The sequence below is a fragment of the Rattus norvegicus genome, chromosome 14 (genome assembly GCF_021556685.1).
Source record: "Rattus norvegicus strain SHRSP/BbbUtx chromosome 14, alternate assembly SHRSP_T2T, whole genome shotgun sequence".
Lineage (NCBI taxonomy): Eukaryota > Metazoa > Chordata > Mammalia > Rodentia > Muridae > Rattus > Rattus norvegicus.
The window spans coordinates 19,109,442-19,124,068 of NC_141547.1; the positions used below are offsets into that span (position 1 = coordinate 19,109,442).

General features: G+C 44.1%; 1 protein-coding gene across 7 annotated transcripts in view; it reads right to left on the reverse strand.

Moving 5' to 3' along the window:
* The window catches only part of Slc4a4 (solute carrier family 4 member 4), a 450,971-nt gene that overhangs the window by 265,719 nt on the left and 170,625 nt on the right, over positions 1–14,627 (reverse strand). For all 7 annotated transcript variants that reach the window (XM_087584435.1, XM_087584437.1, XM_087584438.1 and 4 more), the window contains one exon: positions 3,328–3,507. In XM_087584435.1, the coding sequence (XP_087440561.1) occupies positions 3,328–3,507 (180 nt within the window). The remainder of the gene's footprint in view (positions 1–3,327; positions 3,508–14,627) is intronic.

Below are 14,627 nucleotides of genomic sequence, written 5' to 3' on the forward strand. Positions count from 1 at the left end.
AGAAAATCAGCTGGGTTTTCACTTAGGGCGTGACAGAGACTGAGACCAATAAAAGCAATGTTATCCTTCCTTAGTAATTTAAATGTCCCTCCTTGGTCGTTTACATATTCTTCAGGGAATGTGTATTAAACGTCCTTTGGATCTGACACAGCTCTAGAGAGTCCCGGTGAATAAACAAGACACACCTCCCCTTGCTTGCAGTCACGGGACTTAAGATCTCTAATAGTCACACAAAACAAAGTTGTAAATTAAAAAAGAAAAGCTTGTTAGTTGAAAGATGTATCTTGGAGGAACCAAAGAGGGGCAGAGGGACTTAACAATGAGGAAGCAGCAGCATGAGAGGAGGCAGACGCTCTCTGAAAAGGCAGCATTTCGAGACGGAAGATGAAGAAAGGCAAAAGCCCACAGAGATAAAGGCAGGATGGTCGTTCCAGGAAGCTGGGGCACACAAGCAAAGTCTCTGGAGTAAGAAGCAGTAGGGAAGCCAGGGTTATTAACATCTGTATAACTGAAATAAAGGGAGTTAAGAGAGGATGCTGTAATGTAGGACTGAACGGAGCGGCATGCCGGAAGGATGCTGCGTGTGGAATGCACAACCCAGATACGGCTTCGAGGTCACCGGGAGACCATCCACACAAGAGTGGTATGGCCTGGCTCATGCTTCACTAAACCAACGCTGCCTCTGAGTGGAGAAAGACTTCAGAGCAAAGCGAGACACGACAATGCCCTGGGAAAAACCAGAGCAGCCAAGCTGAGAAGGGGACAGTTCAGAAGGAGAGCCAACCGAAGGCACTGCAGAATGAAGGCTCAGAGACGCCTCTCCAGTTACAATTAATCTGTGAGTGGCTTGGCTTCTTTACCTCGAAAAATTACAGCTGCTGCATAATTCCCAAGCCAGCACATGTAGGCACCTCGCCTTCAAGACACAAGCGGTGTACAGATGTAAGGAGCTCAGAAGGCCTAGACTCAAGACATAGGCACTCTTGAGAGAGAACAACGGACTGTGAGGCAAGGACTTCATAGATGCATTCTCTCATAAAAATGTCGGCATGTTGGTGCCTGCCTTTCTGCATTTGGATGCAGCCATGTATGTGTTTAAGGAAGTACACCAGGTAAGGCCATTCCCAGGCTGCCTGCCTCCCAGCTGAGCAGCAGGAATACGGATGGTCATTTCTAAGAAGACCTTTGCATCGAATTGGATGACCACAGCCAACACTCTTCAGAAGGAAAAGGGTAAAATTTCCTCCCATCAGGGATTGCCTGACATACACAAGGTCCTCAGTTCAATCCACAGTATCCCATAAAACAAGGCCGGCCTATAACCCCAGCTCCTCAGGGGTAGAGACAAGAGAATCATCAGTCCAGGGTCCTCTTTGTCTAAACACCAAGTTCAAAGGCAACCTGGGCTCCATGAGAACCTACAATCGTTGAACAATCGGGTCCGTAGCATGTCTACATTTCCAGGACTTAGCTTAAGACACAAAGCAGTACACCAGGAGGAAACCTCTGAGGGCTCACCTCTGGAACAAATTAGACTGCTTATTTTGCATCCTATATTCAAACTGATCCCCAAATTCCCCAGAGAGCAGCAGCATCCCCCCACACACACACACACATTAAATAGGTCTGAGGTGCCCATCTCTCATTACTTGCATGTCACCAGCACCGTTTGCATTGCCTTTCCAAGTAAACAAACAAACAAACAAACAAAAAAGTCGTGACATCATTATCACCTCTAAATTGCTTAGCACTTGTTTAGGTGACCCTCCCCCTCCTCTCCCTCTCTCTCCCTCTCTCTCTCTCCATCTCTTTAATATAGACACTGATGACACATCTTATTACTTGAAGAATGAGAGATACCTTCAAAAGAGGGAGAAAAGACAAGGGGAGAGAAGGGAGAGGGTAAGGGGGTGAGGAAGAGGAGAGAAAAGGAATGGAGGGGAAGGGGAGGAGAGGGGATCTCTCACATATGCTCAGCAGAGGCCCTCTTTGATGCTGGCTGGTACCCTGCCAAAACAGACAGTAAATCACGAGAAAGATAGGCATCTATTTGGAATGGGATATCTTCTTTTTCCAAGCTGATAGTCATATCCCTTTTTATAAGCTTTACAAGGAGCTGGCTTAGAACGGATACTATTATTTTGGGTGATGTACCATGGCGAATCCTTTTAGAAATGTTTCCCTAGCATTCCAATGAAAGAAACATGGCTTTAGCTACCTGTCCTCCACCTCACATGTAACTCTCCTCCCCTTTCAGTTGAGAAGTCCACTCCCGAAATCCCCAGCACTTAATAATATTAATCCAGCGGCCCATCCGTGTCACTCCTCTTGGAGCAGGGCTCGTCCGGCTTCCTAAGCCACCTGCTCCATTCCAGTGCTGAGAGGAGAGCAGATTCACGGCGATACACACCACGCCCTCTTTAATTTTAATGCTGTGAATTCACGTTTCAACAGCCCCGAGCTCTTCATTCTAATTTGGCCTGTCATCGCCTGCCATGACTGAACTTGATCTTGATCTGTGCCACCCATAATGCCTTTTATTGCAGGGTCTGGGCTTCTGTAAGAGATGTAGAGTGTGCAGAGCGCTGCCAACATGAAAGCTGTCACTAAGTCCTCTTCCGGAACCTTCCACAACCGGCAAGCATTTCTCCTGTACAGATGCATTCCAGCTGTAAGGCTCTCCCTGTATCAGAGCCCCCCGACTCAACAAACACAGTACTGCTTAAACATATGCCCAAGCCCGCAGTCTACTTATGACTTGAGTCCGAGAGTGCCTTTGACCTCCTCCCATTCGCCTTCATGTTTTATACAAGGCATGAAATCTATGACAGCCAGCCTTTTGAGAGCTGTGTCACTCGGCATTCCACTCTGCCCTGTGCAATGCTTCTCTGATGTTCTGTTTTAAATCACTGTCCTGGCCCGCAATCCATCTAAATGTCACCGATGACTGTGATATTTGGAAGACGAACATAAACACGCGTACACTCTCGTCTTAGCCTATTGTCTCAGGAGAACCTATTTTTAAGTGGAATCAATCCAACGATCCTCTGACTGCTGGTGGCTGCAGTTAAATAGCATATGGTCTGTGAGGCTGTACCCTAGCACACTTTTCAGGATGAAGACTTGCCATCTGTGCCCACACTTACTCGTATCTTTCCTCCACCAATCTTCCACATGAGCTCTTAGACCAACTTGTCAGCACAAGAAGAGCGTATCCTCAGACATTACAGCAGACCACTATTAAACAGACCACCCCAGTGTCCCTGACTGCCTCTACATTGGCTGAGGAGGAGTAAGGCAGAGCAGTGCTGAGCTGAGAGTACTCACTGAGCGGCTTGAGGATGCTGCTGCTGGATTCGTCCGCATTCTCCACATCTGATTTGTCGGAATAGTTCTCAGAGATCCTTTCCTTCTCCTTCTTTTCCTTGTGCCCAGCCTTTCTCTTATGGCGTCTCCTTCTCCGGTAGCTCTTGGGCACATGGACCCCAATGTAGATCGTGTGGTGACCTAAGGACGGTAGACAAGTCAAAGGTCATTTCAGCCCATGATAACTCTACACTTAAATTACACAGGAACCACAGGCCAGAGAAGTCTGAGTGAGAAATTACTGCCCAGCATTTACCTAACTCAAAGAATTGAGCTTGTAAAAACAGATTGGATTTCTTTCCAGATTTCACTCTGCTACAGTATAATGTCATCCACTAACTGGTACTTGGTTCTGTGAACATGTGCTCAAGTTCTGTCCTTAGGTTTATGAAAGTCGAAGAGTAGCGAACTGGAAATCAAGAATTCTTGATTCTGGTCACAGATCTGTCATCAGCTGTCTGTATAGCTTTCATTATACATCTCTTGTTTGTTTCTCTTTGCTTACGGAGACGGGGTCCCATGTAGCCTTGGCTGACCTCTAACTTGATATAGAGCGGAAGATGACCTTGAACTTCTGATTCTATTGCCTCCATCTCCCAAGTGCTGGGATTCCAGGCAAGCATCACTATGCTTAGTTTATTCTCTGCTTGAACCCAGGGATTCACATAGACCAGGCAAATACCCTACCCACTGAGCTTCACTACCAGCCCATTACCACTCAGAACCTTGGCCTCATCCCTCCATACAGTGAGGGGCTGAAGTTGGGTAACCCCTAGAGGTCTGTTCTGCTCTAGATTTTAGAGATCTGTGATTCCACTGACTAGAACGAGGTGGGGGAAGCTGCTGGGTTGCAAAAATAAAGATCAAAAGTTCAAAAGGTTCTATGCTATAACTTTTTTTTTAAATCCAATCAGCAGAAGAGAGACAGAGAACTGGGGCAAACTAGGAAAAAATAAGACTTTCTCGGGGAGAAGATTTTAAAAGTCCACAAATATTAGCATTAGGAAGTGCTAAATGGAACCTCAACTCCACTGTCCCTCTCAGGTCTCTTTTCTTGCTCCCAAAAGTTTCTAAAGCCTGGTTGTCTCGATGATAAAAATAAGACCCAGCCCAGCCAAGGCTGCCTTCAGAGAAGGGTACAAGAAAAACCAGATCTAACTGCTTCCAGACCTCCTTAGGTAAGGCACCTCAAAACTAACAAGATATCATTTTACAAAATCTGATAACATGGATGAGAAACCCCAGTTCCACGTCTTTTTTTGTTGTTGCTGTCGTTTTGTTTTGTTTTGTTTTGTTTTGTTTTAGTTGAAAAACTTTTACTTTCTCTTTTCCTACCGCATAACTTCTGAATGTGGAAATCGTCATTTCAGAAGTAATTTGAACATTCTTTTATTGCAAATTAGATTAGGTTATCTCATCTAATACATTTCCCATTTCTAGAATTATTCTTTGATGGTACTTCATAGTTCCAGAGATAATATCATATACCACCATGTACCTCCTGAGTATCAAATGCCGTGAACTGCTTTCCACAGAACTCACCAGGCACCCCTAAAACCACCACAATTCAAAGATTTTCCTTAAACTGACAGTATAAATTAACCATATGCTGCTTCAAGAAAAAGACTCCAACTGTGGAAGAATGACCTCTCCAGGGTAGTGTATCACGAGAAAATTGAAACTTGGAAGGAAGTTGGAGCACCTCCACATGAAGCGGGACCCTACCCCCACCACACAAAAAGCACCAACTTGTGACTATAAAGTACAGTGAACAATCGCCCCACAGGACGTGTGCCAATAAGAAATGTATCATGTCTAACCATTTGCAAGCAAATTGTTCTCATGGGAAAGTTATATTATACTAGGAAGTAGGAAATGTCTCAGAAACAATGTGAATTAAGAAACGGTGTCAATTGTTTCCTGTTCCCCCCTTACAAAGGGAAGCAGTGCAACTTTATCTCATCCCAGCAGTACAAGTCAGTGGAGCCTCGTACGGAACCAGATCTCTCACACACACACACACACACACACACACACACACCACACACCACACACACACAGGCATACACACACCCCACACACACAGGCACACACACACACCCCACACATACACATTCACACAAGCACACATACGTGCACACACATACACATGCATACACACACATACACACACATACACACACATAAGTGCACAGATACACATGTGCACACATGCACATATGCACTAGTGGGAACACACACACACACAGGGGGGTACACACACAGGGGGGGTGAGTTTCAAAATTCGAAAATGTCACAGTAAATGTTTTCTGCACATTATTAAATGATAGTCACAGGGAAAAGGTCACTAAGGTACATTAATGCTGATGTGGTGCAATAAGATTTCCTGTGTAAACTCATCTGTAAAGTCTCTGTGTAGTACATGTGATCAAGTCATTCAAAAGTGACTATATGAGCTAACAGGATTTAAAATTTTATATGTGTATTGTTTTATATATATATTTATATATATATGAATGTGTATGTGAATGTGTGTGTATTGTTATATATGTGTGTGTGAATGTGTGTGTATTGTTATATATATATGTGTGTGTGTATTGTTATATATGTGTGTTTGTATATTGATATGTATATGTATGTGTGCGTAAATGTGTGTGTATTGTTATACATGTGTGTGTGAATGAATGTGTGTGTATTATTATATATGAGTGTGTGTGTGAATGTGTGTGTATTGTTATATGTGTGTGTGTTAATGTGTGTGTATTGTTATATATGTGTGTGTGAATGTGTGTGTATTGTTATATATGTGTGTGTGAATGTGTGTCTATTGTTATGTGTGTATGTGTGTGTATGAACGTGTGTGTATTGTTATATGTGTGTGTGTTAATCTGTGTGTATTGTTATATATGGGTGTGTGTGTGTGAATGTGTGTATATTGTTATATATGTGTGTGTGAATGTGTGTCTATTGTTATGTGTGTATGTGTGTGTATGAACGTGTGTGTATTGTTATATGTGTGTGTATGTGTGAATGTGTGTGTGTATTGTTACATATTGCTATATATAAAGTATTATTTTCAAACCAATGAAAAAGCTACAGTGATTCAGACGGCGAGCCTTCAGGCCCTGCCGTGGGATGGACCTTCATCTGAGAACTTGGTTGGGTTGCCATAACTACAAACACGGTACCATTCTGCTCATTTGGGTGACCGTAGAGCTGCAGTACTGTCCCTGGAACACATCCGACTTCCTGCATCCCTCCAGCTCCTCCTCCCACAGTTTTCTGCCTCGCTTCGCATTTGATGCTGCACTTCAGAGTCCTGTAGCAAGCACCTTTTCAGGCTGAGAAGATTTGGGGGCTCCTTTAGCGATACCCCAAACTTCGGGCATTTTTATTAGCTTGTTACGGTATAATCTGCAAACTGTAATGTTCACTCCTCGGAATCGTAAAATTCAATGCTTTTAGGTAGAATTGTGCAAACCATCACCGTCACCCAATGTTAGAAGCTTTCTACCAATCCACAGAGATCTCTCTGTCAGTTCCCTTTGCCACCCCGCACACCTACTCTCGGGCATTTTATTTACTCATGGTGATAACATCTATGAAGCTCAACATTGTGGGTATTCCTACAATATGGTAAAATAAAGTATTTCCAGTGAGGAAGATATTGTTTGCCAAGAAATGTCTAAGGAATTAAGTCCCTGACCTAAGCACTGCATCCCCCTCCTCCTTTCCCTGTCCTCCCCTCTCCTCTCCCCTCCCTCCCCCTCCTCTTTCTCTTTCTCCTCTTCCTCCCGCATCTTTCTGGAACCTAATCTTCCCCTTTGGCCTTGTGTTTACATAAAGGAAAAGAAATGTGAATCTGGATGATGTGGACCATTGGGGGTTTGTTACTTTAGATACTAATACTCTGTCTCTCCTTCCTTCTCCATTGCCCATGAAAGGAGGCAAACAGGACAGCCTCGTGTTGCAGGACCTGGCTTACATGGGCATTCTTTCACACAGGGATGACCAAGTATGTGATTAGCTGTATGGCCAAGTAACCAAAACACCGAAAGCGACGTGAGCTGAGATAGAAGTGTTCTTACAGCCCGCACAAAACTCCCATCATCCTGCTCAATGGAAACTTCATTGCTGCTGGAAAGAGACTATTGTTGGTGAGAATATCGCAGGTGGATCTCCATGTTTGCTTTCATTAAAACATCTCTATTTGCCTCAGAGTTAAGTCGTGAAGATTAATGTAAGCTCTCAGTGGAGCCGGAAATGTTAAAGGCGCAGTTACTGTCCTGTGTAAAGAGAAGAGAAGGGACAGCTTTCTGACCCCAAAAGAGTCGACAAAACTGTTAAGATGCTCAAAAATGGGGATCGTTACTAATTTAACTTAATTTACAAGAAAAGTGTTAGGCTCAAAAAAACTCCTCTTCTGTCGATCGCATGACAATTGCTTCTAAGAATGATGGGAAAGTAGGAGATAAAACTTATTTAAATTTAATTTGACTTTCTAAAATTTTAATTTAAAGCCTTGATCCAGAAGGAAGATACAATTGTTTAATTATTAAAAGCAAGCTTACATTTATGCTAGTCCAACCAATAAAGTGTGGAGCCTACACGTGACAGTGCTCATCTAGGTAAGTAGTCATAGGGCACCATATCTTCCATCTAGCAAGAACTTCAGCATCATGTGGTCAAAGAAATAGCCTACACGCCTGTCTCTGACAGATGGTGGGAGCTCCCCGCACATTCCGAGTATCTCGGGAATACTTCACAATCCACGAGACCGCCGGGACTTCTGGGAAGACAGCACGGCTCTGCTTGCTACCTCTGAATGTCAGAATCCTCACTACGGAGTCTCACGTCTCCCTGTCTTCACCTGTGCCACCCTCATTACGAACAGGACGCTCTGTGACGCTGCCACGCACCCGTCTCCCAATTCCCAAGAAACGGCTAACCTAGCTGGAAGCTTCTTCTTATCACTAGAATGTTTTCAGGGCAAACAGTCAACCCTTCCACTTAGCAACTCTGCAGCCGCTCAGGCAGAGATGGCTTTTGCAGACACTACGTCCTTAGCATGATTCAGAAGTTGGAAGAATCCAATGATAACGCAAGCCAGATAACAAAAACTCACCAGCCAAGTAAAAATGTCTACGGATGGCTTTGACGGTTAACAACCTGTGTCTCTGTAGGCAGGATGGAGCTATCAGCTCCTCCCCGGGACCTGCACTGAGGCAGCAACCATGCGCCAAGATCTTCTAAGCGTGCCCACAGCGGCTATGCACTTCTCTGACACATGGGATCCTGCTGTTAGTTTCAGATCCGTGTGAAGAAACCATAGCTTGGGCAGTCAAGGATGCTGAAACCAGTGAGCAAAGGCCTTGTTCAGAGCATCCCACAGAAGAAACATCGCTAGGGTATCAATGTGAGCGTGAGCTGAGTGCCAGCTATGAGGGAATTTAAAAAAAAAGACACTTACAGTGTTAAGAAGATGACTTGCTGGGTGGGGCATGGCTACACATGCCTAGAACCACCTACTCGGGGGTCGTAGGTCTGGAAACAGGAATATGTGACTCCTGGCCAGCCAGACTAGCAAGCCCTGGGTTCAGTGAGAGGCCTTGTCTCAAAGAATACAGTAGGGGGGGGACAGCAAACATCTACCTCTGTCGTCAGTGTGCACGCACCCAAGTAAAGTGCACATGTATCCTATAAATGACATAACTAATCCGTTTCCTTCCTTGTGCTGATGGCAAGAAAGAGAAGAACCAACTAAGAGGCCGTCCCGTGTGAGTGCAGCAGTCCTTAGCATGCATTTGATGCACTGCCCTCCCCCTCCCATTTCACAACCGTGGGGGCGGTTGTCTGCTTGCTTTTTGGTTTTGTCTACGCTCCCTCCTGAGCCACTTTGGAAGAGGGTGGTATATGCGTGCGTTTGTTTGTTTGTTTGTTTGTTTGTTTGTTTATCTTGAGGTTTCAGCGCTATATGCCAGCTCGTGGGTCGCCAAAGGACAGATTAAAACCTTCCCCACAGATGTACCTTGTCCCACCTGCAGTCACTTCGCCAGCCTCCCCCACACTTCTCTAATTAAAGACCGAAGTACGCTCCGTTGTGCTTCTTAGTCTCCACTGTTGATATTTCTACAGTCAAGCAAATTTCCATTCTCCCCCACCTAAAGCAAAGACTCTACAACCCAAACACTGCGTACCCTCCTTTCGGAACTGATCGGCCACCTTCCCAAAATTCAAGTCCTGATCTCACGTAACCTGCTTTGTGTCAAGATGCTTAGAACAAATGGGTAGCCGTCGCCAAAGGGAATAGAGGGAAGCAAAATGGAGGTCTACTGTTTTTATAAATCTTTAAAGAAGCATGTAGGACAGAGGCAATGATCCTGGATGGGGGGGTTGACTTAAAAAAGAAAAAGATGCCACAAGGTCTTTACGAACAAACAAAAAGCCTCAGTTTTTAATAAGAGAGCTTACTTGATATCAAGTACAAGTACCGTGGAGGTGAATGTGGTGCTTTATATATTAAGAAGCAGACCAGCTTGTACGATCCAAAATATTTCATAAATTAATGCATATAAATTGTTGGTTTAGCCTACACAAGTCCAAAAGAATGTCCACATCCGCTCTAATAAGATGCAACAACACTGATAATTTACTAGGGCATAAATACCAGCTCATGAAGAGAAAATCGTTTTCAGAAGCCAGATATGATTTTGCAGTTACCAGGGGGTGAGCCAGCCCTTTATGTTTGAAAGAGGGTCTAGACTTCAAACGCGTGACTTCTTGGAACAAGGGTGATTAATATTTTTATATTTTGGAAAGGGGTGATCTTTTTTTTACATGGAAAAAATAATGCAAATCTTTATCAACAGATAATTACATATCACATATATAAATTATTGATAGATAGCTTTGAAATACTGGTGAGTAATTTGTTTTAATATTAACACTACTAATTACACTTAGAATCGAGCATACAGACGAATACATAGAAAATATTGTTTTTTTAAGAGGGGATGGGTCTGAGGAGATCACTCAGGAGATAAAAGCACTTGTTTGAACAAGCTTGAGGACCAAGGCTCAAATCCCAAGAACCAAGGTAAAAGCCAGACAAATACGGTGAGCATCTCTAGTCCCAGCACTCCTGTGAGGAGGGAGGAGACTGAGCCAAGAGAATCTGCCAGAAGCTCATAGGCCAGCTAGCTGGCGTAAATGACAGAAACAGAAGAGACCCTGCTTCAGTCAAAGCAGAAGGCACCACTATATACATAGTGTACACACACACACACACACACACACACACACACACACATATACACATACACTCATACAGAAAAAGGGAGAAATACCTTTCTTGTCCTGAACTGCCTGGGATTTCCAGGAATCTTAAGCCTATCTGAAATCCCCTAACCAGACTGATAAGAAATCTCAACTTGTGATCTCAAATTGTGATCACTGAAGACAATATTTTCAATATGGATGATGACAGTGGGGAGTGATGATGGTGATGGTGATGGTGACGATGACTATCTGTACACAAGAACAAACAGCTATAAGCAAAATTAAAAAGGAAGCAAGCTAGGTTTTCTCAGCTTGATGTCAAACCCTCAGTTCAGAGAAAACTGTGCATCTTCCTCTGACTGTTCACGTTAGCAAACACTTGTAAGGAGCCTTAGATAAAGGTGAGGACAAGGCCATGGGGTAGCATCAAGTTTCCAGGATAATCTCCATCATTAACAGTTGATGACAGAGGTAAAACGGAATTAGTAAATATTCTTACAGTAGGCATAAGTTATTTTCAAACATCTATGCTAAAAAGGCAAGAATTTCCTTTTAAAGGTACTTTAGGAGTTTCTCCTAACGAACCATCAAAAGTGAGTTCCGCTCACCCTACATAAACTACAGTTCCTAAAGTGCCTCCAGTCAGAAAGGAATCTCCAAAGTAAAATTTAATGCTAATCCAGCCTACTATTTTCTACCCTTATCCGCAAATTAAAAACACCAATATATTTAGAAATCTAGGCATAACGTTCATGAGCAACCTTAATGAACAACTGTCTCCCACTCTATCTTGTACACAAAGATACTCCAGAAGTGTGGATGGCACTCCCCTTCTCTTTCCAAGGGGGGTGGGGAATCAAAGCTATCTTTTTCCTTATCCCACCCACCTGGAGACCTGATAATAGACCTGATAGTGAACTCCCTTTGTTCTCAAGAGCATTCACTCTGAGCAGGACAGAAGAGGCCACTGGGACTTAGTCTTAACCTGTCCCTGTACCATCTCTTTAAAACCACTGAACAGAATGGAGTGGGTCAACAGAGGCAACGCCTCCCATAACTCTATCCTCCCTCACCCTGCCCAGAAGCAAGTGCCTGGCAACCTTCACCCAGCTCTGGGCACAGTTTCCCCAGTGTTCACACGAGTGCCAACCCCCAGGAGCCAGGTCTGCCAGACCTTTCACTTGACTGAGGAAGAGTTGAATAGACTCAAAAGATCTGGGAAGGCTGGTACTACCCAGTTAGAACTCCTCCACTCACCCTGACAGCCAACAGCCCCTGAATTTTGATGTGCAGTATATACGTGGCTGGCCTGAACCTACCTGGAAGGCAAACATGGAGAACTAACTGCTCTTGATTTCTCTTGCAGTCACCATGTATGCCACTGAATGGGAAGTAGAATTGAACGACTCAAAACAATAGCTAATCCAACAGTCATTGATAATTGGATTTGCAACGGCAGCCAGAGAGGCAGCAGCCAAAGAGACACATAAATGCACACATTCATACCCTCATTCCAAATACATTGTCCAGCACTGAGCCTGCTATGACTTCTCTGTCTGCAGTGGCTTAACTGTGGCTGGGCAATAGGAACACTGGTATTTGGTTCTAGAGACAGATAATCCACAGTATAGTCAATGGACTCATGGCTGATCACAAATGAAATATCTCCAATTGCTTTACTTAATGCTCTTCCCTACCATTCTGTATGTAGGTACTCGGGATGCAAGGAATGGCGCGGGACTATCGCAATCGCCGAGGGAGAGATGCCCCAAGAGGCACATTGGCCTGAATAAGACCACCTCTGAAATCTTTGCGATTATAGCTTTCTGTATGCACCCAGAGAAGAAGCTACTATCTTCACCTCAGTCACTGATGTACTTTGAGAGCCAGGGTCCACTAACACTGCTTTGATTTAGTGGCTTCATTTCCAGTAAGCCTACTAAAGCCAAAGGGCCAATCAATTAATGATATACAGAGACAGGCAGCACTCTAGATTCCCCAGGCTAGAGAAGCACCCCTTTCCTGTTCCCATGACTACGCTATGTGTCTGTCATCAGTCCTCCCACCCAACATTATCTATAAAACACACTTTAAAAAAAAAACAATGGTGATGAGCCCACTAAATTAGCAATTACCTAAGGGAAAGAAGCTCAGCGTGTCTCTGAATATGCTTCTGTCACAAACGACAAATTTAGATCCACAACCCTTAGTCCCATGAGCTGCACCAGAATATGAAAATGTTCTGAGTGGAGATGTGCATCCTCTTATCAAGTGTCGCACCAAGGGTGACCCTATGCAGGATGATGAAGTCTTTCTCTCTTGTCTCTCCAAAGCCTTTCCAACACCTTCACCCTCCCTTCAGATACTACTTCTTATTCTTCAAGATGCCTTTCTAGCTCTCATTCATCTCTGTCTACACATCTCTCCCCTCCAGAGAGAACAAGCACAGTATAGCCTCTGGGAACGAGTACTGACCAGGAAAGGCGTTCCCCTGGCTACTCTGGTGACTGCCCAATCCCTTCCGCTTCATCCAGGCTCATCTAGCCATCCGTAAAGTGAGAACATTAAGCTAGATCTTTTGGGAGACCCCTTCCAGTTATGCAAATTCTATACAATCCCAAACATTTAAAAGAGTCAAGTACAACTGAACCCATAGAAAGGAAGGCTACCAGCTTTGCACCAACGCCTTAGAGGCACCAACGCCTTAGAGCACTGCTTCTCAACCTTCCTAATGCTGTGACCCATGCTTTGGCGACCCCCCACCCATAAGATTATTTCATCACTACATCATAACCGTAACTTTGCTACTGCTATGAGTCATAGTGAAAATATCTGACATGCAGGATATCCGCCCATGACTTTCAAGTTCCTACCTTAGGTAGTGTCATCATCCCTGTGGCTTAGGATAGCCATGGCACTGGGACTTCCCAGTTACTTTCTCCCTCCCTATTCCTTCTTCTTGCTTCCATCTTATACAGTCAGCTGCTTACGTCACAGTTCTACATGGATGGCTAACAGGTATTGAATAGATTCGAATGGTTGGGTTCCTATCATAGGCACCACTTTACACCAGCTTTAATTGTCTTACAAAATGACAAAGGAGCTCCCAGGTGGCTCATAGCAAAAATCCATACAGCCGTCATCCATCTATCCATCCACCTATCCATCCATCTATCCATCCATCCATCTATCCATCCATCCATCTATCCATCCATCTATCCATCCATCCATCTATCCATCCATCTATCCATCCATCTATCCATCCATCCATCTATCCATCCATCTATCCATCCATCTATCCATCCATCCATCTATCCATCCATCCATCTATCCATCCATCTATCCATCCATCCATCTATCCATCCATCCATCTATCCATCCATCCATCTATCCATCCATCTATCCATCCATCTATCCATCCATCTATCCATCCATCTATCCATCCATCTATCCATCCATCCATCTATCCATCCATCTATCCATCCATCTATCCATCCATCCATCTATCCATCCATCTATCCATCCATCTATCCATCCATCCATCTATCCGTCCATCTATCTATCCGTCCATCCATCTATCCATTCATCCATCTGTAAATTCTGGGGACTTAAACCATACCTCTCCAACTCTTTTGTCCCCAGTTGACCAACACAAAACATCATTTCCCAGTTTGATCAGACTCCCACTTTTATCACCACCCTCTTGGGGAGTTCTTTACATCCCACAGCCAAAAGGAGCCTTTCTTGCAGAATGTCGCTTGTCATTTCCTTGATTAAAACCCTTTACATATGCTTTGAATATGTTCAACAGAATTCCTAATCTTCAGCAGAATTAAATATCACAAAAAACAGACCTTGTGGGTCACACCTATAATCCTAGCACCTCAAGAAGCTGAGGTGGGAAGACTTCTGTGTGTTTGAGGCTATCTTGGGCTATATAATGAATTCCAGCCCAGCCCGGGCTACAGTAAGAGACTCTTGGC